Here is a 26,611-nt window from a genome sequence, read left to right as displayed (position 1 = left end):
CACAGCAGAATGGGGTTGCTGAAAGAAAGAATAAACACATAATGGAGGTGGCTAGAAGCATTATGTTTACCTCCAATGTGCCTATACGTTTCTGGGGAAATGCTATTCTTACAGCAGTATATCTCATCAATAGGATTCCTTCACGGGTTCTTGACATGAAACCTCCATTTACCCTCTTATATCCTGATAAAGAGTTATTTATCATTCCCCTTAAAACCTTTGGTTGTACATGCTTTGTTCAGATTCTTGGCCCTCATCGTTCCAAGTTTGATCCTAAGGCCTCAAAATGTATTTTTCATGGTTATGCACAAACTCAAAAGGGATATTGTTGCTATGAACCTACTTCTGGGAAAAGATTTGTCTCAATGGATGTCACTTTCTTTGAAGATCTACCCTATTATCCAAGGGTTTCTCCTTAGGGGGAGAGTAGTGAGGTTGGGATTAACTCATCAGAAATTCCTTTACCTGTCCCATTGAGTGAAGAGGGGTGTAATGGGGAGGGTTGTCAAAGGTGCAGGGATGTGAGAGTCTATCACAAACGATGGAGGCAGGTTGATTTTGGTCATCAGCAGTCCAAGTCGGCCCTAGTTCCTTTAGCAGATCTAGATCCAAGTACCACTGCCTCTTCACTAGATACTACAAATGAGAGATCTTCCACCATGGAGCCTTCACTTTCATTGAATGACCTTGACCTTCCCATAGCAATCCGTAAAGGCAAACGCAATTGCACCACATCCGCAACTCACTGCATTTCCCAGTTCTTGTCCTATGAACATTTGACTCCCTCCTATAAGTCTTTTCTTACATCCATTGCTGAAATTCCCATTCCCAGAACAGTACAGGAAGCCTTGTCAAATCCTGAGTGGAAAAGATGCAATAAAAGTAGAAATGGATGCCCTAATCAGAAACAATACATGGGAGATAGTTTATCAGCCTAAAGGGAAGAAATCAATTGGATGTAGATGGGTGTTCACTATGAATCATAATGTTGATGGTTCTGTTGAAAGGTATAAGGCCCGATTAGTTGCAAAGGGAATTACTCAGACATATGGTATTGATTACTTGGAAACTTTTGCACCAATAGCAAAGATGACCACTATCAGAGTCCTATTATCTCTTGTAGCCAGTTACTCTTGGTCATTGTATCAGATAGATGTTAAAAATGCCTTCCTCAACGAAGACTTGCAAGAAGAAATTTACATGCAATTTACCTCTTGGATTTTATGGTATAGAGACAGGAAAGAAGGTTTGTCGGTTAAACAAAGCCTTGTATGGACTAAAACAGTCCCCCAGAGCTTGGTTTGATAGATTCAGATGAGCCCTTGAAAGGTTCGGACATGTACAAGCCCAACCAGACCACACCTTGTTTATTAAGAGAGTGGATTCTTCCTTAACCTTGTTTGCTGTATATGTGGATGTTATTGTAGTAACAAGAAATGATAATAGTGAGATTGAGTCCCTTAAGCAACTCCTTCATCAAGAGTTTGAGGAAAAAGATCTGGGAGAACTACGATACTTCTTGGGCATTGAGGTAGCCAAATCCAAGCATGGGATTTTTGTTTCTCAAAGAAAGTATGTTCTAAACCTATTGGAAGAAACAGGAAAGTTGGGTGTTAAGCCTACTGACAAACCTATTGAACAAAATCACAAGATCAGTGCAGAGGGTGGAGAGTCCCTTGAAGATAAAGCTATGTTGGAAAACTTCTCTATCTTTGTCTCACTCGACCCGATATCAGTTATGCAGTCAGTGTGGTTAGTCAGTATATGCACTCTCCTAGGACTACTCACCTCCTTGCAATTGAGAGGATACTAGCATATTTGAAGAGATGCCCAAGTAGAGGCATTTTATTCAAGAATAAGGATCACATGAAGATAGAAGTTTACATAGATGCTGATTGGGCTGGGTGTGTTGATGATCGAAGATCTACCTCTGGATATTGTGCTTTTGTAGGAGGTAATCTTGTCTCTTGGAGGAGTAAGAAACAAAATGTTGTTTCTCGTTCCAGTGCTAAAGCTGAATATAGGTCCATGTCAAATGGTGTAACTGAGATTCTATGGTTGAGATCATTATTTGAGGAGTTAGGTATTGTTTATGAGAAACCCTTGATGTTGTATTGTGATAATCAGGTTGCCATCAATATAGCCCATAATCCGGTACAACATGACAGAACTAAACATATTGAAGTGGATCAAAATTTTACCAGAGAGAGGGTTACATCTCAAGAAGTATGCCTTCCATACATCACCTCCAACATGCAGTTGGTAGACTTTCTCACCAAGGCGGTTCCAAGGAAGAAGTTAGAGGCAGATCTATGCAAGTCGGGAATGACAAACATCTATTCCCAACTTCAGGGGGAGTGTATAGAACACTAATGTGGACCCCACTAAGGCGGTCCCCACTGTTCGTATGTCAGCAATAAGTTATTATTAGGATTAGTCTTTTATGATAAGATTAGGATTAGTCTTTTATAATTTCAGTTTTATCTTATCTTGCCATGTAAGCAATTCAGTCCTTTTATAAGTATGATACTATGTATATAAATTTAAGAGTGGGGCGGCTGTTTCAAAACAACCAACTCTCTCTCTCTCTCTTCTCCCTCTTCTTTCCTTATTCTTTTCTTTATTTTTTCTTCTCTTTTAAGTGTTTTGTTCAATCTTGAAAAACTACTGTACCAATAGAATCCAACAGTTGGAGATGCATAAAAGTATTCTATCAGTACGTAAATAACAGTTGACTAGACAACGGCTAAAATCAAGGATCTGAGTAACCATTTGATCTGATTTGTTCATGTGAGCTCTTTCCATTTGATTTTACTGCCTGTGATGAAGGCACAAGGACAAACCATATGAAATCAACTCTTTGTTCAGGCTTCAGAGTAGTCAACACTTTCCAAGGGAGGACAAAACAGCTAGGTGCTACCAAACCTCCTTGACGACAAAAGAAAATTATTAAACTGGAACATAATATATGTATCCTGGATCCTTGTTCTGAAGAGTTTCTTGAGTATCATCTCTAACATTCTCAATCTCAACGAGATGGGGATTATCATATTAATTAAAAACAGAAAATGAAAGGGATGAGTTCATGTTTTAGTGAGATCTATCTCAGGGACAACCAACTTCATCATCTAATTGTTCTCCGTGAGGTCCCTCAGTGCTTGATAATGCTTAACTAGACTTGATCTCCCAAGGGAGCGGAAGGGAGTAGAAGGATCAAAATTCCAGATCTAATATGGTTGCCACCAAGCCTAAGAGAAGTGGTCCTCACCTCATACTAGGTCTTCACCAGAGAAAGGAAGATTCTACTTCTACTGCACAGAACTCTTGTATGATGCAAAATAAAAGCTTTTACCTGAGAACTTGGTGGACAAAAGAATGGATAAGAAGTGCAATTGCAAATGTCTTCAGCCACATGCATCAAAGGATTAGAGATTTTAAACGGAAAAAACAATGGCAAAGAACAATGAGATAGTTTTGAAGAAACACTCAAATGACAACCACTAAACTCAAAGAACCAACCTGACATCGAATAACAAAACAGCGTCAAATACAAAACCGGCCAAAACCCAAACCATTCAAGAACTGGCATTAAATTCGAGTTTTCAGTTGCATCAATACCCTTATACCCCCCTTAACGAGAAACATCACAAAAACATCTTCCATATCTGTTTAAATAATTGTCTCTAAATAAATGACCACCATGGCAAAACCAAAAACAAGATAGTCTACTTAAATGGTTGCCAATCTCACCACCCAATACTTCTCAAACTCATTATATACTATCAATTTGGCACTTCCCTTTGCAAACCTCTGGAACTTCTAATATCATCAAATCCCTCAAATCCTTTTTATTTCCATGTTCACCACTCCTAAATATTCTATTTACCACATCTGGAAACCCTTTTACTTTTTGATAATTAGCTTTAAAACTTTATTTAATATGAAATATATATGCAATACAAGCATCCCTTACCCATAGAGAGGTGCAAGATGCAACCTATCATAGCAGTACAATCAATCCACAAGCGAGCCAAAAATAGTTGCTCCCTATTAACCACTTGCTTAGCTAGTGTATCAGCCAATCCATTTTCTGATCTTTGTACACATGAAGTATTGATACACAAAAGTTGTGTATCAGAAGTTTCATATGGGTCGTGGATGCAGATTCACGGCCATGGATGCAACAAAGATTGTCACAGACACTGGGGGTGAGTCTGTAGTTGTTGAAGAGATGGGAGAAAAAATTTGGGGTTTAACTGCACAACATTTGGAAGAAATGACGAGAAAGGACTTTGAGGAAAATGAACATACAGAGAGGAAGAAAGAAATGAATAGGGGGGAAGGGTTGATGGCAGACAAAAAAGAAGAAGACAGGACAGAGAGTATTATGGAGAAATTGGGTTGTAAGGTGAAGAACCCTAATGACCTAAAAACATACTTAAGGACCAAGAAAACTGAGGTGAAGATGAGAAAAAGGAAGATGAGTGAGGTGGAGAGGTTAAAGCTTGATGTGGAGGGAGATAGAGAGTTTAGTGAGAAGAAGGGTAGGAGAAGAGGAGGCAAGTAAGACAAGGAGCCAAGGTTAGGGATGCAAAAGAGAAGTGACTTGATGAAAATGATCAGTTGGAATGTACAAGGGTTAGGGAGTGCGAGGAAGAGAACCCTAATAAAGGAATTGCTGAAGAAGTCGGATGTCGTTTTGTTGCAAGAAACTAAGCTTTCGACATTTGATGACAGATGGGCCAGAAGTATATGGTGGTCTAGGGGCATTGGTTGGGCATTGTCACCGTCATGGGGTTCCTCAAGTGGTATGGTAATACTATGGAAGAAGAACATGTAGCTGGGAAAAGAGGATTTGATAGGGAAGTTTATAGTGTTTCTCAAATTTCAAAATGAAGAGGATGGTTTTGAATGGGTGTTAACATGCATTTATGAACCTAATGGGTACAGAGAGAGGAATTAAATGTGGGAAGTGTTAGACAATTTTGTATGCCCTTAGCTTCAATTCGTTTTGATGTACTTTTGACATTTTGGTGTAAATAAATAAAGTGCATGTTTGATTCATGTTGTTTGGTATAATTCTGTGTAAGACCCTAAAACTGGACACTTGATGAGACACGTGTTAGTTTTAAATGTTCACAGCCATTGGATAAGTCTAGGGAGATTTATCTTACCAAGGTTGATACTGGTGTGCCGCCAAGTGTTGGGATGGCCTGTCTCGGCCACCAGGGTAAGACCCAAGGCACATGCAATATGGGAGTACTCGAATCCTTGAACCGGACCAGATTTCCAGTGTTGCCTTGGACCTTGGAGACAGATGGGCAAAACTGGAAAGTTACACCTGACCCCTGGACTCGATTATGATACTTCACTAGGTGTCGGATCGGGCTGTCTTTGATATGCCAATCAGTAAGATCCTTAGCGGAGGTCAAAACCTGGGCATGTTGAGGCAATCTGAGAATTCATCTAAGTGGGTGATCATAGTGACAGGATCAGTCCCTTTGTCGGACAAAAGTAATGATCGGGAATGCACTCTCTCTGATGGAAACCAAACTGCCGGCAGTTGATTTCAACCGTTGGAATTTTGTTTTGCAAAATTTATATATGATATATATATATATATGTACAGTTTCAAAGTGTTTGCAAATGGTTTTAATTCCCGGGATCCATCTGAGTGGAGAGTGCGGCACTGTTAATTGCAGCCGAGGGAGAGGTCCTCTCTTGTCGGGCAGTGCTTGATCATTAAGGGCTGAGAGGTTAAGTGTAAGACCATTTAGGATAGTACCTGATGGGCTAATCTTGCACCTGCCCACAGCCCCTGGGTTTTTATAAGATGGCTTGGCCCAAGGACCACTTAATGTAAGTGTTGGGCCCATAGGGTCCATGTGATGGGCTCAGGGGTTCACTGAGCTTTTTAGTGAATTCGGCTAGGCCTTGTAATAAAGGCTGGGCCGAACCCATGTGGCTGGTGTGTAGATCAATGCTTGGGTCCCACGCCATACAAAGAAGCCCAACTGGGCAACAGATTGGAAACTAGTTAAGCACTGAACACTTAATGGGCCAAAAGTCCATTTCAAGCTGGGCTGATATGATCACCCATCTATGGGGCGGATCTGGGATTAAAGTTAGCAAAAGTATTGGGCCTTTAACCCTATCCACTCTAGGAGACCAAATTCAAATCTAATTTGAATTTGGTAACCTCTTGATAAGATCAGGAGTAAGCTAACTTAATCTGCAGATAGGACTAAGATCATCCCCTATCCAAATACTGATTTGGATTGGTATAACTCCTAATTAGGAGGTTTCTTAATCAAGAAGAAAAGAGGAGAAACCCTAAGTGATAGAATGAGATTTTGAACCTAAGGGTTTTTGGCAAGAATACATCTTGCAAATTGAGATAGGATCCCATACACACTCCAGAGAGAAGAGAAGCAATTTCAGCCATCTTTGTCTCAGGAGATCTCCTCCAGCCACCCCCCCCACTCTTTCTGACAAGATTCGATCTTCGAAGCAGAAAGAAATCAAGAAATCAGTTCTTGACATCAGCTTTGCAAAAAAGACTGAAAAAGATTTGCTGCTCAGAGTTTCCAGAGGATTCTTGCGAAGGATCCAGAGTGTAGGACGCACTCTGCTGGTTTCGTTCCACATACAGCTGTGCCATCTTCAGCAGGAGCGGATCTTGATGCCCTCTTTGGGCGTGAACACCAACTTTGGGAGATACTGCTTCTCTGGACAAGGTATAATTCCTCCTTTTCCTTTTGGTTCAGATCTGGTTCGATTATGGTTCAAGTAGGATCCTTGAATATTGTATTCTAATTTAGGGAATATGATTACCAGTTGGAAGAAGGAAGGAAAATTTTGAAATTCGCCCACCCATTCCGCAACCTTTTTGGCGTCCATTAGATGAATCCTACCATTCTTTCAGGAAGAGCTTGAAGATATACGGGGATTGTGAGATGGACCATGGTGTATTGGAGGGGACTTCAATGTGATAAGATTTGTTGAGGAGTCTAACAAGATGAGACAAAGGGAAACCACAAGTATGAGGAAGTTTAATGAATTCATAAACAATTGTGAATTGAAGGAGGTGCCTCTTGGGAGTAGTAATTTCACTTGGTCCAATATGCAATCTAACCCAATCTGCTCTAAGCTTGATAGATTTTTATTCACAATGGATTGGGAAGCCCACTAGGGAGATTTGACCTCTTTGGCTCTACCTAGGTTAACCCCACTGGCCTATCTCTTTATCTAAGGTGGAACTAAGAGGAAATGGTCCAGCCCCATTTCGGTTTGAGAACATATGGCTTAGTCAACAAGGGTTTAGAGAAACGGTAAAGGACTAGTGGATGGAGATTAATACTGGTGATAAGTCGAAGGGTATGAAGTTTCAGCATAAGCTTAAAGAGTTGAAAGCAAGGATCAGGATTTGAAATGATCAACAAATTGGCAGATTAGAAAAGAAGAAACAAGAGGTAATTGACAACATCAAGATGCTGGATAGTAAAGAAATTGATGGAATTTTTGGAGAAAGAGAAAAGCAAGAGAGAGGGAGGCTGAGAAAGGAACTGGAGGACATTCTTTTTAAAGAGATCTCCTGGAGGCAGAAACCTAGGCAAACATGGCTGAAGGAAGGGGATAGAAATACAAAATTTTTCCATATCTTAGCCAATGACAGGAGGATGAAATTTTTCATTTCAAAATTAGAAGTTGAAGGGGAAACAATTGATCAACAATTTGAAATTTCTAGTGCCATTGTTAACCATTTCAAGTCGATATTCAGGAAACCTCTATTTAGGAGACTTGGTGTGGAGGGGTTAGAGTGGCCAAGAATTGAGGAGGATCAAAAAAGATGGTTAGAAAGAAGATTTGGGTTAGAGGAAATAAAGGAAGCAGTCTTTTCAATGAATATAAAGCACCAGGTCCAGAAGGCTTTACTATGGCTTTCTACCAAGACTGTTGGGACATTCTAAAGGAGGAAATCCAAAAGGTATTTGATGAATTTTTTAATAGAGGGGTAATTAATCCCAATCTAAATTCTACCTTCATCACCTTGATCCCAAAGAAGGCAGGAGCATCACATCCAAAGGACTTTAGGCCCATTAGCCTTGTTCATAGTCTTTATAAAATCAATGCCAAGGTGTTACCAAGAAGAATTAGATCAGTGCTTCCTTCTATTATTTCTTTAAATCAAGGGGCCTTCGTACAAGATAGGCAGATTTTGGATCAAATTCTTTTTGCCAATGAGAGTGTGGAGGATCTAAAGAGATCTAGAAAGAAAGGATTGGTTTGCAAGCTTGATTTAGAGAAAGCTTATTATTTGGTGGACTGGGATTTCTTAGTGGAATTTATGAGGAATTTTGGCTTTGGAGATAAGTGGTGTAAGTGGATTAAGGGTTGCATTAGTACCTGTCATTACTCACTTTTGGTTAATGGCATAGTGGTTGACCACTTCCCAGCCATCAGAGGAATTCGACAGGGGGATCCTCTTTCTCCTTTCTTGTTCACTCTAGTAGCAGAAGTGCTGGGTATTCTTTTTTAGAGAGCAGATTCAAGGGGTTTGGTGAGAGGTTGGAGAGTGGGAAGAGAAAGAGTACCTATCAATCATTTGCAATTTGCTGATGATACTATTCTATTTTGTGAGGGAGGTGATCTGAGTTGGGTGAGGAATATGAAGGAGGTGATACAAGTGTTTGAGAAAATGTCAAGTTTGAAAGTCAACTTCAATAAGACTTTTGTAGCAGGTATCAACATGGAAAATGAAGAAGTTTATGAATGTGCAATGATTTTGGGGTGTGAGGTATGCCAATGGCCTATGACTTAGTTGGGTTTACCTTTGGGGGGCAACCCTAGAAGTGTAAATTTTTAGATCCCGGTGGTGGATAGATTCTCAAAAAGGCTTGCCTCCTGGAAAAGGAATTATCTATCGATGGGTGGGAGAATCACTTTGATCAAATCGACATTAGCAAACATGCTAGTGCACTTCCTTTCAGTCTTTAGAATGCCTGTGAGGATTTGTAGAAGGCTAGAGAAGATGAACCAGGTGAGGAGAGGAGGGATCATAGAGTGAGATGGGAAATGGTGATTAGAAGTAAGAAGTTAGGGGGTCTAGGAATTGGGAATATTCAAAAGAGGAATACAGCCTTACTGGGTAAGTGGCTATGGAGATTTCCGGTGGACCAAGACAAACTGTGGACAAAAGTGATAAAGAGCATTCACGAGCTGACGACAGATGGGTGGGATGCTAGAATTTCGGCTAGAGCTTCAGCAACAACACCTTGGAAAGCCATCCATGCCATTCTTCCTTGCTTTCTACCCTTCGTCAGGTACAATTTGTGTTCTGGAAATATGGTGAGGTTCTGGGACTCAAAGATCAATTTCCTTGCCTTTTCTCCCTTCTAGGTACAAAAACTCAACTGCCTCATCTTTAGTTTCTTCCGTTGGCCCAGGACTTCAGATTAATTGGGATTTGGGTTTCAGACAAGGTCTCAGGGATTCTGAGATGGATTTGGTGTGGTCATTGATTCAGTTTCTCCAAAATGTTTTTTTAGATCCAATTAAGGGGGATTACTGAATTTGAACCCTCTCTTCTTCTAGCTCTTTCAGCTGTGCCTACATTTTTAGTGCCCTGGCCCACTCTTCTGTTACTCTTGCCTCTCCCTTCCCTTCTAAAGAAGTGTAGGGAAGACCAGTCCCACCTAGGGTTGGAGCACTCTGTTGGGAAATAACTTTGGAGAGAATTAATACCTGCGATCTCCTTCAAAAAAAGAAGCCTTCTTGGTGCTTGTCCCCGCACTGGTGTACCCTTTGTAAAGCTGATGGTGAGTCTTTTTCTCATTTACTTCTATCCTGCCCTTTTATTTCTTCTATTTGGGAGTGGTTTCTCTCTTTATTTGGTTGCAAGTGGACTCCTCCATCACGCATTCTTAGCCTCTTCACTTATGCAGTTGGTTGCCGGATCAAAAAGAGGAGAAAGGTCTTGTGGAGATGCACTAAGACAAAAGTTTGTTGGACAATTTGGAAGGAAAGGAACCAAAGGATATTTGCTGAAAAAGAAAGTAGGGACACAATGGGTAAAAACAATGAATCTTTTTGAAGATGTTTCAATAGAGACCATCATGAATAATTGGCAGGAGATTGCAGTCTCGGTTCCCAGTAGACTGAATGTCCTTCCAACGTGGATCCCTCTAATGGAAGGCTTTATCAAACTCAACTTTGATGGGAGCAGTGAAGGAAACCCAGGGCCATCAGGGGTTGGTGGGGTGTTCAAAACAGAGGCAGGTTCAGTTGTAGCCCTTTTCGCTGGACCATTTGGAGTTGGAGACTCTTTGAGAGCAGAGATTCAGACCCTCCTGGAGGGGGTAAAAAGGGCTAAGGGAGTTGAATATAAATAAGCTGATTATTGAAGGCGATTCGCAAGTGGTAATTGGCTGGATAGAGAAGGCAAACGACGGGTTATGGGCATACATTAATGAAAAAAGACATTTCAAGTGGCTAACCCAAGGAATGGATGTGCGTATCCGGTGGGTTAAAAGATGTGCTAATTCATTTGCAGATGCTTTGGCCAAACAGGGGGTGGGAAGAAGTCATTTGTTTTGGGCTACTATGTAATCTTTTTGTTGGGGGTAGGGGGGGGGGGGGGGGGGCGTAAGAGGGTTTACCTCCCCCCGCCTATGTATTTTAATCATCTTATAATCTATTGAAAGTTTCCTGTTACTAATAAAAAAAATAATCATTAGATTAAAAATTAATCAGGCTTTGAGAATTGGGTCAGGACATCTCTAGGAGGGCTATGATCCTTTAAAATTGGCCAAATGCCCAAACTTCATATATTTAGTGTTCTTGTGACACCAAAACAATGATACAATATGCCCTATCAATACTTTGAACCTTGTCTGTACCCATTGTATTCTTATAATTATATTGCTATATAACCATCTGAACTTTGTAATTTCATCCTTAATAAGCCCATACCATAGATTCCTGATTCCCTAACCAACCCCCATCCACCTTGGCATCCACTTCAGTAATAAGTTTGTCCACAGTTCTCAGGAGAATCAGTACACTCACAGCCATTTTCCTTCAGCATCTTGAGGATCCAGTTCTTCCCCATCCAGTTTACAGCTCAGCAGCAATCTCAGCTCCCAAGATCGCCAGATTGGGAATTCTTCCATCCTTCAGCCTCAGTTTCAATCGCTGCTCCAACTTTCAGGAATCAGACAGGCCAAAGCCTCACCATCGTCCCACATACAAAAGTAGTCCTTCACCACCAGATTTTATTTGGAGTACTTAGTTAGATACAATGGTCACAAATGATCATATCTTGCCTCATAATCTAGACATTCAAAGTAACTTTTCCTTTGGTGAAGAAAAGGAATAATTGGCTTCCCATCTCCTCCACTGTTCCATTGCTTCCTTGCTCTAAGGGCTTGATTCCACATTTTGAAAAGTTTGAATGTCTTGGACAATTCCATGAAACCTTTCCAATCTAATCCTACAATGACCAACTTACAGAAAGCATTAAAAAACTACGAAATTTCTCTTTTTTTGGATAAATGAAAAAAAATAAAAAATACAAAATTTCCTTGCCTTTCTAGTATTTTTTAAGGTAAAGGAAGAAGATTGTTGTATACTTGAGAATATAATTAGCAAATAGATGGCATTATATCTACAGTTTAAAATATCCATAAATTTCCAAATTTGTCCACACCTTTTACTGGAATGAACATATTCCCCCGTAAACACAAATGGAACTATGTTGTTAATGGACATGATTACCACTTTGACAACTTGATATTCTTTCTAAACATGAACTTAAATATTAGTTTCTGTCTGTGTAATAGATTATATTGTTAATAATCATTTGCATTTTCTATGAGTTTAAATTTTGCTTGATAAAAAGAAATCTTTTGGTAATAAATTGATTTAACTCATTCTACCATGTACTTTAAACTCTAAAGGTTTACAAGCCAACTTCATAAGGTAATATTTTGTTTATAACCATAGTTTCGTAGTTTTGTTTAATAATTTGGAACAGGATAATAATTTAAAAGTGTCTGCCTATGCTTCTTTTATCATCTCACAGAATATAATTCTATATTTTTTCATATTTCACAATGTTTCCATCATGTCTATAATTTTGACAATATTTACAACATTTCCGACATGTTACCTATATTTGGATGACCAACATTTCCACCGACACCAGCATTTTACACCTTGATTATATCTAGAGTCTTAAGGTAATTACACTTTGGTGCATATTGACTGATTTAAGGATTTTCAGTTCTCAGATTTTTTATTGGGAGAATATCAAAAATACCAAATATTAACAGCCGAATAGAAGAGAGGAAGGAGAAGAGAAGAGAGTTTTAGAGTCAACTATTATGACTGGCGGCACCAGTTTATATTAATATAGGGCAACCATAATTAAAAGGGAAAGGACCCTTAAGCCCCTACTTAAGTTACAGCACAAAAAAAAAAGGAAAAAACTACTTTAACTAGTCCAAAATGACCCTCACTCAGCAGAATACAAACATAAGAAATAAAGTTAACATTCCAACACTCACCCTCAAGTAGGGACATGGATGTCAATCATGCCCAACTTGTCACAAAATTATTATGCCGCACATGATGAAGGCCCTTGGGGAAGATGTCTGCAAGTTGCTCCTCTAAACTAACATATGGAGGGCACACTTCTCCGCTCACAAGCTTTTCTCTAATAAAATGCTTGTCAACTTCAATATGTTTTGTTCTATCATAGAGGACTGGGTTAACAGCTTTATTGTCACAGTAGAGTGACATAGGTTTGTTAACTGCAAAACCCAGCTCTCCTAACAAGTTTTTTATCCACACCATTTCAGCAACTCAATGAGACATGGCTCTATATTCTGCCTCAGCACTGGATCTAGCCACCACACTTTGCTTCTTACTTCTCCAGGTGACTAGGTTTCCACCCACAAAGGTACAATACCCAATGGGAGATTTTCTGTCATCGGTTGCCCCTACCTAATCAGCATTTGTATACACCTCCACTTCCAAATGCCCATGTTTTTGGAATAGCAAACCAGCTCCTAGGAACTTCTTGAGGTACCTAAGGATTCTTTCACAGCTTCGAAGTGAGTTGTCTTAAGATTATGTATGAACTGACTAAGGACACCCACTGCATAGGCAATATCAGGTCTGGTCATAGACAAATATAAGAGCCTCCCTATAAGTCTCTAGAACTTCTTCACATCTTTCAAACACTCCCCCTGACTGTCTCCCAACTGATGGTCTCCCAACTGATGGTTGGGTTCAATGGGTGACTCGATTGGTTTCACTCTCAACTTGCCTGTATCCTCTAATAGATCTAGTACATATTTCCTTTGGGAAATAAAGATTCCCTTTTTAGAGCGGGCAACTTCAATTCCAAGGAAAAAACATAAGGGGCCTAGATCTTTCACCTCAAATTGAGTGGCTAGGAATTTCTTCAACTTCTGTATTTCAGTTTTCCAATCTCTAGTAATTATTATGTCATCAACATACACAATTAAAGCTGCAATTTTCCCTTCACCTTTCTTCACAAACAAAGTATGATCTGATTGGCATTGTTTGAATCTCATCTGTTGTACAGTTAAATGAAACCTACTAAACCAAGCCCGAGATGATTGCTTCAACCCATATAATGATTTTTTTAACTTGCACACTTTCTACTCACTACCTTAGGAACAGAAACCTGGAGGTTGGGTCATGTAAACCTCCTCCTCTAGGTCACCATTCAAGAATGCATTCTTGATATCCAACTGGTTAAGTTCCCAATCAAGGTTAACTGCCAGTGAAAGGAGGATTCTGATCGAATTCATCTTGGCTACTGGAGCAAAGGTCTCCGCATAGTCTACTCCATACACTTGTGTAAACCCTTTGGCTACCAATCTAGCTTTGTACCATCCTACTGAACCATCAGCTCTATGCTTTACTGTGAATACCCGTTTGCAACCCACTAGTTCCTTCCCTCCAAGAAAATCCACCAACTCCCATGTGCCATTTTTGTATAAGGCATTAATTTCTTCCTTCATTGCATCTATCCATTCAAGTTTGGATAAAGCTTCTGCTACATTCTTAGGAACAAAGACACTGTCAATAGAGGAAAGGAAAGCACGGTATGAAGGTGAAATATGATCATAGGACACAAAGTGAGAGATAAAATGATTAGTAGTACAAGATCTAACACCCTTTCTCTTAGCAATAGAAACATCAAGATCATTAACAACAAGGGGATCAATGTTAAGAGGTTCAGGTATATCAATGGGAACAAGTGTACCTGGCTGATAAAGAGGATCTACCTTTGGTGAGTCCGATGATATTGGTTGCATAGTTTCATGTTCCACGGCTCTTGAACTCTATTGGCATTTATGACAACAAAGAAAGACACGAAATGGAAAAGGATCAGGAAGAGGAGACAGTTGAACCTAAGTGTATTTCTCCTCAACCCTACCCTCTCCCTAAGGAGAAACCGAGAAGATAGGTTGACTCTCAAAGAATGATACATCCATGGAGACATAGTACTTGCGTGGAGCAGGACCATAGCAACGGTAACCCTTTTAAGATAATGGATAACCAAGAAAAACACGAGTGGCACGAAGATCGAGTTTACCACGAGTAGGAGACAAGTCATAAACGAAGCAACGACAACCAAAGACACGCATTGGAATGGGGATAGCGGAGCTATAGGAAACAAATAGTTGATGTGGGGCCTTATACTCTAGTAACCGAGATGGCATACGGTTGATGATATGTGCAGCACACGTAATAGTATCCATCCAAAAGCATTTCGGAACATTCAAATTAAGTAATAAACCACAAGCTACTTCAAGTAGATAACGAGTTTTTCTTTCAGCAACACCGTTTTGTTGAGGTGTCCTGGCACAAGAGCTTCGATGGAGGGATCCACACGAAGCGAAGAACTCCGTGAGATCACTATGGAAGTACTCTTTTGCATTGTCCAATTGGAAAATGTGAAGTTTAGTTTAGAATTGAGTGAAAACCATTCGTTGAAAGTCTTTCACAATCTTTGGCACTTCAATTTGGACACCTTATGATCCCTCCTATCACCCAAAAACAATCCTAGAAACACACCAAGGATGAAGCCCACATGCACACACTGCAATCTGGACACGATCTGACCAACCAGCTTATATTGTACAAAAAAGGCAAGATTTTAGGTTGATCTTGAAGGGATGAAAGATCCATCATATGGATGGCCGAACCCTATAGGAAGGTTGGGCGAAATTTCAAAAATTTCTCTCTCCTATGTAGAAATCGCATTCTCTATTTTAGAAAACTGCATTTTCAAGGATCAATCTTGAACCAAATCAAACCAGATCTGAAACCAAAAGGGAGGAAAAGGATATACCTGATACGAAGTAGTAGTAACTCCCAATGAAGGTTTTCACGCCCAAAGATATAACCAAAACCCGCTTCCACTGAAGATGACACAGTGTGTGGTGAAGTAGGATCAACAGGACGGTTCTTCAACAAGAATGGAGTAGAGGGCTGGTGAGCACGACTTCGAATTGCTTCTTCTACCAAGAAGAAATATCAAGAACAATTCTTGATCACTCCCACAAGTGGAGATCGAACTGGGTAGGGGGGGCAAGAACAGGAAAGAACTCTTTAGATTGTTGTCTTGTATCTGGTGTCTTTTTCATGTCCACCCTACTCTCTTATTTATAGCCTTAAAGAGACAACCTCCTAATCTGTTTCCAGATCTAGACTCTTTAAGTGATAAAAATAATCCCTTATCTTATCTGCAGTTCAAGATCAGCTTAATCAAATTAGGAGTTTCTTTATCCAAATCTTTATTTAGATCTGAACTCTTTAAATGGATAAGACTCATCCTCTTATCCTTATCAACTGATTCAAACCCAGATCTGCCCCTATTTAATTAATCTAATTAACCCAGTTTGAAATTGGGCTTTAGGCCCATTAAGTTTATGTGCTCACTTAACCTCTTAACCTGCTGCCCAGTTGGCTCTCTTTGTATGGCATGGGTCCCAAACATTGATCTACACATCAGCCACATGGGTTCAGCCCAGCCTTTGTTACAAGGCCTGGCCGAATTAACTGTAGGAGACAATGAACCCCTGAGTCCATCACTATGGACTCTTAATGGGCCCAACATTTACACTAAATGGTCCATGAGTCCAACCACCTTATGAAAACCCAAGGACTGTGGCAGATGCAAGATTAACCCATCAGGTATTACCCTCAATGGTCGTACACTTAACCTCTCAGCCCATAATGATCAAACACTACCCGACAAGAGAGAACCTCTCCCTCGGCTACAAGGAACAGTGTTGCATTCTCTACTCACATGGATCTCGAGAAATAAAACATTTTGCAAACATTTTGAAACCATAATATATAAGTATATCTCTATATAAATATATTTTGCAAAACCAAATTTCAAACACATTTGAAATCCACTGCCGACAGTTTAGGTTTCCATCAGAGATAGTGCATTTTCCCGATCATTCACTTTGTCTGACAAAGGGGCTGATCCTATCACTATGATCACCCACTCAGATGAATTCTCGGACTGTCCCAACATACTTAGGTTTTGACCCCCTCTAAGGATCTCACTGGTCGGCACATCAAAAGCAGACCAATCCGACACCTAGTGTAGTATCATAATCGAGTCTAGGGGTTAGGTGTAATATTCTAGTTTTGCCCATCTATCTCCAAGGTTCAGGGCAATACTGGAATTTTGGCCTGGTTCAAAGTTTCAAGAAAACCCATACTGCATGTACATCAGGTCTCACCCTGGCAGCTAAGACAAGCCACCCCAACCAACTTGGCGGTATATCAGTGTCAGCCTTGGCAGGATAAATCTCCCCAGATCTATCCAACGGCTGTGAAGATTCTAAACTAACACGAGTCTCATATGTATCCAACTTAAGGGTATTACACAGAAACACACTACAATAACATGAATCAAATATGTACTTTATTCATTTACAATAAATGTCATAATGTACATCATGCTGATTGGAGCTAAGGGCATACACTGTCTAACAGATCTCAGATTTGAACTAACCTAACAGTCACACTCCACCAACTTCCAGACCACCCAAACACATCGACTGCTAGGAGGGGTCATAAACCAGTATAGTTACACCACAAGGGGTAAAAAAATCAGGTCATTCACGACCTACAGATCTATATTCTCAGATATGGGATCACACGATCCATAAAAGAAGAGGTTCGAACCTCACAGCTTCTTAGAAGGCATTCAGTAGTTTGGATTCATATGTTTTTTTCTTGGTACATGACCAAGATAAAAGAAAAAATATTAAAAGGATTTGTACCAGTCGTAGGTCTGTACTTTTGATCTCAGTTGAAGAAGACAGCAAGTTGAGGAAGTGGAAACTTGTTCGATCTACTCACAGGTCTAGTAGAACTGCTCTAATACCATATTAACAGCCGAATAGAGGAGAAAGAGGAAGGAGAAGAGAAGAGAAGAGAGAGTTTTGGAGTCAACTACTATGACTGGCAGCGCCAGTTTATATTAATATATATAGGGTGACCATAATTATAAGGGAAAGGACCCTTATGCCCCTACTTAAGTTACAGCACAAAAAACAAAGGAAAAAACTACTTTTAACTAGTCCAAACGGACCCTAACTCAGCAGAATACAAACATAAGAAATAAAGATAACATTCCAACACCACATGGTATTTTATTTAATTTACAAAAATGAAAAAAACCATACTTTGAATAGCTGATCCTTATCTCTGATCTTCTACACCTCTGCATTTTCCATCTCTTAACAAAAAAATGACAAAAAGCAAAAATAAAAATAAAAATAAAAATAAATGTTTGATATAAGAAGCAATGAAGCAGCATACTCAACAAGTTTCATTTCAGTGCATCAAAAGCCAAACCTTATGAATGACCCATCAGTATATTTAGCACCCTCAAAATAAATATAGGATAGTAAACAGATCAGTACCTTGAACTGTGACCTTGAATCTGCTTCAAGCTGGGAATAGAAGGCCCGCTCCTCAGAAGTGAATTCTACCTTTTTTAGAAGTACTACTTTTGGCGGTAAGTTAATAATAGGTTCCCCACCAATCAGTGTACCTAATCCAAAATTACAGATGATAACCAGTGATTCAGAGCCATTAGTATTCAATACATTCACATTACATGTCCATAACAGCTAAAGTCACACAAATTTCTACACATGGCCAAGAAAACTCTTTATGCTGATAGCAAGACCAAAGGAATCAAAAACCATTGAAGCTAATAGGTTTCCATATAATACTTAATACAGTTAAATCTAAAGATGTCATGGATCCATAGAGAATCCAGATGTCCTAAAACATTATTCAGGGACTGGTAACTTCCCTGGTGCAAGCATCTGGTAACTCTCTGGCATGAGGCATCTCCTAGTGAGATGGAATCTCAGGAAGATTGAAGGGGATGGAATGTGGTACAAGAACGGAGAAAGGAGGAAGGAGGAACAACATGGAGTGAAGGGAGAACCAGGAAAGTGGTCATTGGGGTAAAAGAAAAAGAGGATGGGGATTGGAAATATAGGAATAAGAGAAGGTAGAAGTGACAAAGAGATGTGGGTGGATGATGGAAGTGAGTACTCCGTTGAAACTAGGAAAGAAGCAATTCCATCTAGAAGTGGATTGGAAGGAGGTTAAGGAGAGGAGCCTTCGTGAAGTTATGTTTGGTAGGGTCAGTAAATTCAAGATGGAAGTGAGTACTCCGTTGAAACTAGGAAAGAAGCAATTCCATCTAGAAGTGGATTGGAAGGAGGTTAACGAGAGGAGCCTTCGTGAAGTTATGTTTGGTAGGGTCAGTAAATTCAAAAAAAAAAATCACTTGTTAGAGTCGGCAGCCATAAGGGTAATCTGGTCTTTTGTCATGTAATTAGAGTTGAGTTGTCTATTTTGTCTTTGTTTAAGTTATGTGGCCCACATTTAATGAGGGCCATAATTGTCTTTGTAGTTCAAGATACATAACCTACAAATAAGAGTGGAGTTGGCTGAGAGACTGTTCTTTTTTCTCTGGCTGAACACTCTATTTTTATTCTCTTTCTTTCTTTCTTATTTCAGAGCTAGAACTGAACCAGTGCTAACCGAACCATTAACATGGTATCAGAGCTCTGGAAATCAGTCTAGAAATCTGTTTTTCTTCTTCCTATTTTTTCTCTTTACATCACCGTATCAGGCCTGAATTCTTGACATATCTCATCAACCAGTTGGAAGATCAATATGAGGCCAAAAAGGGTTGACCATTTTTCCTTCTAGGAGGTAGCCATGCCTCAAGTAATTGTGGTGTTTGTTTCAGTGGTGTGCTAGAAACCCTCTACTCAATGACTAGAACAGGGATGGTTTGTGGGCAGGTGTTAATAGGTCTTCATAATCGGCTGATAGCATGGTGTTTTCTCCCCCTCTCAGAGTGGATTTCAATTGTTTGGCAATGCTGGTTAGCAGGTATGTGTAGGGACTGATTTTCCTTCCCATTCGTGTCTGACTGTGTGTGCCAGCAATAAGTTTCAGTACTGAACCCTACGACAGTGAGTGTTTGAACTTTTTCCTGTTTTTCTTTTAAACAATGGCAACAATTGGAGAGCGTAGTGATAATAAATCAGGTGTTATGATTTACAAATGACATCCATCAAATTAAATAGTGAGAATTATGTCCCATAGGCTAAGTTGATGGAAGTGTTTCTAAGAGTCAAGAAGGTAAAGCATGTGAAGGAGAAGAAACCCTTAGCTGAGTCTCAGGGGTACAGTAAGTGGGAACAAGAGGATACACAGATTATGAGCCTGTTAGAGCACAAATACTAGGTGGATCTACTCTTCCCTCCCTTGAGGAGGTATTTGCCTGACTCCGGAGAATCTCTATTGGACCTTCAGAGAATTCAGCCCTCCTTTTGACCTTGATCTTCTCATTGCATTGCGAAAAGGTAAACATAGTTGTACTTCTCATCCTATTCCCAATAATGTTTCTGTTGCTCAACTTTCTACTTCGTGCCGACAACTATCTCTTTTATCCTCTATCTCCATCCCTAAGAATGTCCACGAAGCCATTACCTCCCTAGTGTGGCGTCAAGCAATGGAAGAGGAATTGTCTACAATGGCATGCAATCACATTTGAGAGCTTACCACTCTCCCTCCTAGTAAGCATGTTGTCAGATGTAAGTGGGTGCATACTGTGATCTGTGAAATATTTATCAGATAGCAATGTGGAAAGGTTGAAGGCTTGGTTAGTGGCTGAAGGTTACTCTCAGTTATATGGTATTGACCACACAAAAACTTTATCTCTAGTGGCTAAGATTAGTTTTGTCTGATTGTTGATTTCTTTAGCAGCATGATTGGCCTCTCTTTCAGTTTGACATTAAAAATGCCTTTTTACATAGTGACCTTCTTGAGGAAGTATATATGGAGCAATCACTAGGGTTTGTTGTTCAGGAGGAGGATGGTAAGGTTTGCAGACTTAGGAAGGCAATCTACAGATTGAAACAATCTCTACATGTGTGATTTGGCAGGTTCATAAAGTGGTAAAAGACTGGTATGAAATAGTGTCAAGTAGATCATTCTATGTTTAGTTATGAATTGGAGGCCGGAAAAATTTTGTTAGCGGTATATGTAGATGGCATTGTCATAACTAGTAGTGATAGTATGAGGATTGACAGATTGAAGACTTTTCTGCATGATCACTTACAAATAAAAGACCTACATAAACTGATATGTTTTTTGGGAATAAAAGTTGCAAGGTCAAAGCACGGTATTAACTTGTGCCAAAGAAAGTATGTTCTTGACTTGCTAGACGAGACAAAACTGTCAAGTGCCAAACCAACTAAAACACCTATGAAACCAAATGTCAAATTAAGTACTAATGCAAGTCAAGAGTTTAAAGATCTTGAGAGGTACAAAAGGTTGGTGAGTAAGTTGAACTACTTCACTATTACTCGGCCAGCTATATTATTTGTAGTATGTGGCAAGTCAGTTTATGCAACATCCTTGAGTTCCACACATGGATGTAGTTCTGAGGATTGTTCAACATTTGAAGGGAGCTCCAAGTCGTGGATTGTTATACAAGAATGGAGGAACTCTTGCGATAGAAGGGTAAATAGATGCCGATTGGACTGGCTCAGTTTTTTATAGGAAATACACTGTAGAGTATTGTACCTTCCTTGGGGGAAATCTGGTGGTTTAGATAACAAATTGTAGTAGCAAGAAGTAGTGTTGAAGCTGAATATAGGGCCATGGCACATACTACATGTGAACTAGTGTTGCTAATAAATCTTTTGCAAATGGGATTCTCAATTTACAGACCTATGAAGTTGTACCATGACAATCAAGCCGCAATCCACATTTCCTCTAACCCAATTTTCCACGAGAAAACAAAGCATATAAAAGTTGATTGCCACCTTGTAAGAGAAAAGGTGCTCAGTGGAGTGATAAGTATAGCACATGTTAATTCAAGAAATTAATGGGTAGATTTGTTTACAAAAAGGGTTGAGTCAAGGGAGTGGTTACATATGTAACAAGCTGAGATTATAATGACATATACTCACCAGCTTGAGGGGGAGTGTTAGAGCCGGCAGCCATAAGGATAGTTTGGTCTTTTGTCATGTAATTAGAGTTGAGTTGTCTATTTTGTCTTTGTTTAAGTTGTGTCCCACACTTAATGAGGGACATAATTGTCTTTGTAGTTCAAAATACATAACCTATAAATAAGAAGGGATTCAGCTGATCTTATCTTTCTCTTTCTTTCTTATTTCAGACCTAGAACTGAACCAGTGCTAACCGAATCATTAACATCACTAAATGAAATACAATAGTGGGCATGGAGATGCTGGAGATTCAGAAAGGGGGTTAGAGTTCGATGATTGCCTAACTCTAGAATACTATTCATCATGTCAACTGAAGAAGAGGTAAGCAGTATATGAAGGATAGGAGATAGAAATATGAAGGGGAGTTGCTACACCTAGCCCCTTGGAACATGAGCAGGTTACAATGGGAGGTGAAAACAAAAAAGGCCTTTTGGGTAAGGATTTACGACTTACCCACTTCATCAACGGTCAATTGAGTGGTAAGACAAATAGGGGAACTTTGTAGGGGTTACTTGTAGAAAGATAAATCCAACAGAGCAAGACTGCAAGAGACAACAATGTGTAGGACGGAGATAGCATGCCCATGATAATAGTTTGGCCAAACAGGACAGGACATAGTAAGCAAAGGTCAGGAGAAGAATCAAAGGAATGGAGATTTGCAAGGAAACCTATTAGCTCAGCCAAAGCAGACTGAAGAAGGCGCTAGCATGGCAATTGAGTAGAAAGGGTGTTGCCCAGAAGATTGCAAATCAGCTTGGTGTGGAGTCTCTACTGATAGAACGGGACTCAAAGGTGGTGGTGGGGTGGTTGAAGGACTTAGAATATGTCATCTGGTGCTATAGGAATGAAACCAAAAAATTCAACTGGCTAACACAGAATATGAGCATACAATGGGTGGGTAGATAGAGAGCATTTTTTATTGGAGAGGACACAGCTCACGCCTTTCTTAGGGATTCTTGTATTTCCTTGACCTTTTGAATGAATAAATTTTTCTTCACTGATCAAATGGAATTTAAGTAAATGAAAAACGAAATTCTTCTTCACTGATCAAAAGAAGGGTGTTGCTCAACAATAGTATAGGATGAGATGGCAGCTGGGGAGGGCCTCAGTTCTGATGTAGCAGGAGATGTCAGGCGAGATGGAAGCCTAATCATCCGATGCAATCAGAGGAAAAGGGTGTTACCTCTGATTGTTTATCCAAGCAAGGGGTAAATAGAAAGCATTTCTTTTATTGGAGAGGACACAGCTCGCGCCTTTCTTAGGGATTCTTGTATTTCCTTGACCTTTTGAATGAATAAACTCTTCTTCATTTATCAAAGAAAGGGTGTTGTCCAACAATAGTATAGGATGAGGTGGCAGTTGGGGAGGGCACAGTTCTGATGTAGCAGGAGATGTCAGGCGAGATGGAAGCCTAATCATCCAATGCAATCAGAAGGAAAGCAAGGGCCTCAAAGTTTAAAGACATCTAAAACAGTTCAAACTTTAAATTTCAAATGAAGAAGCTTTAATTCAAAAGGTGGTTTCAAAATGTCTCGAAGTGTATAGAAGAAAGATTTGCTGAGGGTGAAATAGGAACAGGTAACAACAATCAAAGGAGGCGAAAGATATATCAAAGGCAATTGGGCAGGGAAAGAACTTTAGTGAGGGAGTGGAATCAGGATAGGATCAAGTCAAGCATAATGTTGGACTGGGATCAAGAATTAATGGAGACATCTCAACCAAGACATGAATCGAGGCAAGAAATAGAGGATCACCATGTTTAAATAGATTTAGTTGAAGCTCTCCTAAGCAAAATTTGAGAAGATGTTCGAAAAAGCTAAGGAGGCCAAAGTGAGCAAGAATGAAGGAAAGGCTTAATGAAACAGGCACTAACAAGACCATTTAGCTAGAGTTTAATGTCAAACAAATGGGAAGACAGTGAATTTTGGCGAAACAAATGATCAGGTGGAAGGCAAGAAGTGGAGCTACCTTGGCTATGGAATACACAAGGGAGGAATTGGTTCCGATTGAAGAAGACTTAATTATAGGAGAAGTTACTCCAATAGAAAGCTTTGAAACCATGGAAATGAAGCCATTAGCAATGCTACCAACAGAATAATGGCTACTCATAAGGGAGAAAACCTTAAGTAATCAAAAAAGGAGAAAGGGCACAATGGGACTGGCCCTTGGGAGGGAATGCCAGGGGGAGCCAAAATGAATCTTCTGCTTGGGTAATGTCAAAGTTACTACTATTCAGCAAGTTCTTGGGGGTATAAATGAAAGGATTAGAAGAAATCAAGGCATATTTGATGGAGGTCAAAAGAAGCATGACAGAGGAGAAATGACAGGGAGTTGTTCATGCTATCATGGGATTTAAACTAGTAGGTGGGTTCGATACCAACTAGTAATAAGGATGGCTAATAGGAGAGAAATTGCTAAGATGGATGTTGGGATGGAAAGTACTTTTGAGAAGTAACTACAAAGATTATATCATGGGACATGAGAAGCCTAAACTCAAGCTACAAAAGAGTAGTAACAAGTTCATTGAAGTAGCAGAGGCCTGATGTTTTGTGCCTACAAGAAACAAAAATGAAGGTGGTAGAGCCATCAATAACTAGAAGCGTTTGGGGAGATTGCAACTATGAATAGCACTAAATGAAGCATTTCTTTTAGACTCAATGAAAGCACCTTAGCCAAAACTTTGTATAAACTCGTGATGAGGCATATGGGTCTAACATCATCGGTAGAAGTATTTCCCCGCACATTTGGCTTTTAATAATAAAATAAAATTTATTAAGAGAAAAAAAAAAAAAAAAGAAAGACGATTACAAGAAAGGTAACCAGAAATCACCCAAGAGAAAGAAAAGAACTTCACAGCCCACCCAAATCTCCAAAACCATAAAATTTTAATAAAGAGGAAGGAAATACAACAAGGTGATAAGCTATCACCCACAGAATCTTCTAGATATCATTATCTACCAAAAGAAGAATAGTAAAAAGGAATCAATCCAAACTTTTTAAAGGAAAATGGTGGGAATTCTCACCTTTAGTACGGCGCAACAATATGGGCTTCAGAATTGCTCGAAGCTTCCTGTAACCAAGGATTGGATCTTTGGATATTTGATATTTTATATTATCGCAAAATGTCTTATAGGTAGTGTATGGATCATATTTCAAAAATCTGAAATAGCTGTACAGATCATCAATTGCATTTTGTATAGGAGTTCCAGATAAGCACCACCTCCTTTTGGCTCGGAGGCCACTGCAAGCTCTAGATACCTGAGTTCTGTGGTTTTTTATGGTTTGAGCTTCATCCAGTATTACCCTAGACCAAACCACTCTTGCAAGTGGACCACTGTCTGAATCAATAATCGAACCATTAATTCCTTTCTTACACTTCTTTCCCTTCTTACAACCAGTATTAGATGCCATTTTCCTTTTCTTGTTCATCACAAACTCAGAAGATAGTCCATACTTTTCAGAAATTCTTTGACTACCTTCTTCGTCATCAACTAGAGGTTGCTTTGGAACTTCATTAGTTACAATAGAATAAGTAGTGAGAACTACATCATATTTTGCCAACTCAACAGGATCTCTGGTCCTAGTACCTCCATGATAGACCAAAACAGAGAGCTTAGCACCATCAGCAACTTTATCATCTAGTTCTCTGGCCCATTGACGAAGAACACTTGCTGGGCAGACAACCAATGTGCCTGCCGCTGGCCTTCCTGATCGAAAGGCAGTTACAGAAGTACTTACTTCTGAAATCATTTTGACATCATCAGATTCTCCACTACACTTTAATTTTTCAGGCTCAAAAGTGCCAACATCATCATCGTCATCATCATCATCCAAACTCAATGCTTCAGTTCCGGGATTGCATAGAACGTCTGAAGTTGATTTTGGCTGTTGATGCCTTTGCATTTGTATTAGGGCAATCATCGATACAGTCTTACCAAGGCCCTGTGAAACAACAACATGATAAGCCTCACTAAAATGTTAAGCAAATATCCAAAACAATGCATCAAACACAAACAAAACCTAGGGAGTCAACCGAACTCCAGACAAGCAACCTGATCATCTGCTAGAATTCCACCTAAACAGTTATAATTAGGTAACTCCTTCTGAAGCATCCATGCCAAGGCAATTTTCTGTAATAGGACAATTAAACACTATGAGTTCCAAAATAAAAAGAAAATGAATTAATTTCAATGAAGCTACAGACTATAAAAAAGCGGACCTGGTGTCTTAAAAGAGGCACTGCCAAAAGACCATCAGGTGGAGTAGCCTCTAGTTTTGGTTGAGAAAGATCCTACAACAAACAATGAACAAAATAATTAAATTTAAACTCAAGTTTGAAACAGCAAACCACTGAAACTTGGTTTAAAACTTTAAGTACCATTTCCATGTTAAAGAGAATACAGTGTCTTTCACAGTGGGAAGTTTCAAAAAGACTGCATATAGTAGTCTGAAACTATCTCCCTCAGTTTTCTTGTAGCAGTAGGAGAAATTTTAATAAAAGAAAATTGTAAACAAAACAAGAGAAAACCTATACAAAGGACTATAGGAACAAAGCAGTTACTACATTGACACCTTAAAGGCTGAAACTAATCTTCCACAATTATTTGAGGACTCTGGTCTGCAAACCTGCATGGTATTGGAACTGTCACCACCACCAATGCAACATGCAGGATTCTTGCAAAAAGACTATATCATCATCACCACCACCACCTCCCTTATCCCACTGATGTGGAGTAGAAACTATGAAACCAATTTCTACTTTTAAGACTATCTAGACACTAGAGCCATACATTCTGTTAATGAGTAACTAAAGATCCTCAATAAAGGAATTACCCCATGTAGCCATAAAGGGATTGCACCATGCTGGTACCAGACTACCAGTTATCCATGGTCATGGGAGTAGACTGCATACAGACCTAATTTCCAGCATGTTCTGCACAATGTAGCATCTTCCGGAAGGGATGTCAAGGCTGGACAGGCTAGAAGAATAAGGG

At 39.6% G+C, this 26,611-nt stretch overlaps 1 protein-coding gene across 5 annotated transcripts in view; it reads right to left on the bottom strand.

Annotated features, from left to right (window-relative positions):
- Window positions 1-26,611, bottom strand: part of LOC148860814 (helicase-like transcription factor CHR28) — an 89,319-nt gene that overhangs the window by 37,854 nt on the left and 24,854 nt on the right. For all 5 annotated transcript variants that reach the window (XR_016094891.1, XM_088941217.1, XM_088941218.1 and 2 more), the window contains exons 5-8: window positions 25,837-25,908; window positions 25,670-25,747; window positions 24,641-25,559; window positions 17,991-18,121 (exon numbers count right to left, since the gene is read on the bottom strand). Coding sequence is in view for 4 of the 5 variants with exons in the window: in XM_088941217.1 (XP_088797343.1) it covers window positions 17,991-18,121; window positions 24,641-25,559; window positions 25,670-25,747; window positions 25,837-25,908 (1,200 nt within the window). In the remaining variant the exon portion in view is untranslated. The remainder of the gene's footprint in view (window positions 1-17,990; window positions 18,122-24,640; window positions 25,560-25,669; window positions 25,748-25,836; window positions 25,909-26,611) is intronic.

This window comes from Nelumbo lutea, chromosome 4 (genome assembly GCF_056320005.1).
Source record: "Nelumbo lutea isolate HS-2025 chromosome 4, American lotus-T2T, whole genome shotgun sequence".
NCBI lineage: Eukaryota > Viridiplantae > Streptophyta > Magnoliopsida > Proteales > Nelumbonaceae > Nelumbo > Nelumbo lutea.
Note: the sequence above shows the minus strand (reverse complement) of the source record. Positions and strands in the feature narration are given on the sequence as shown.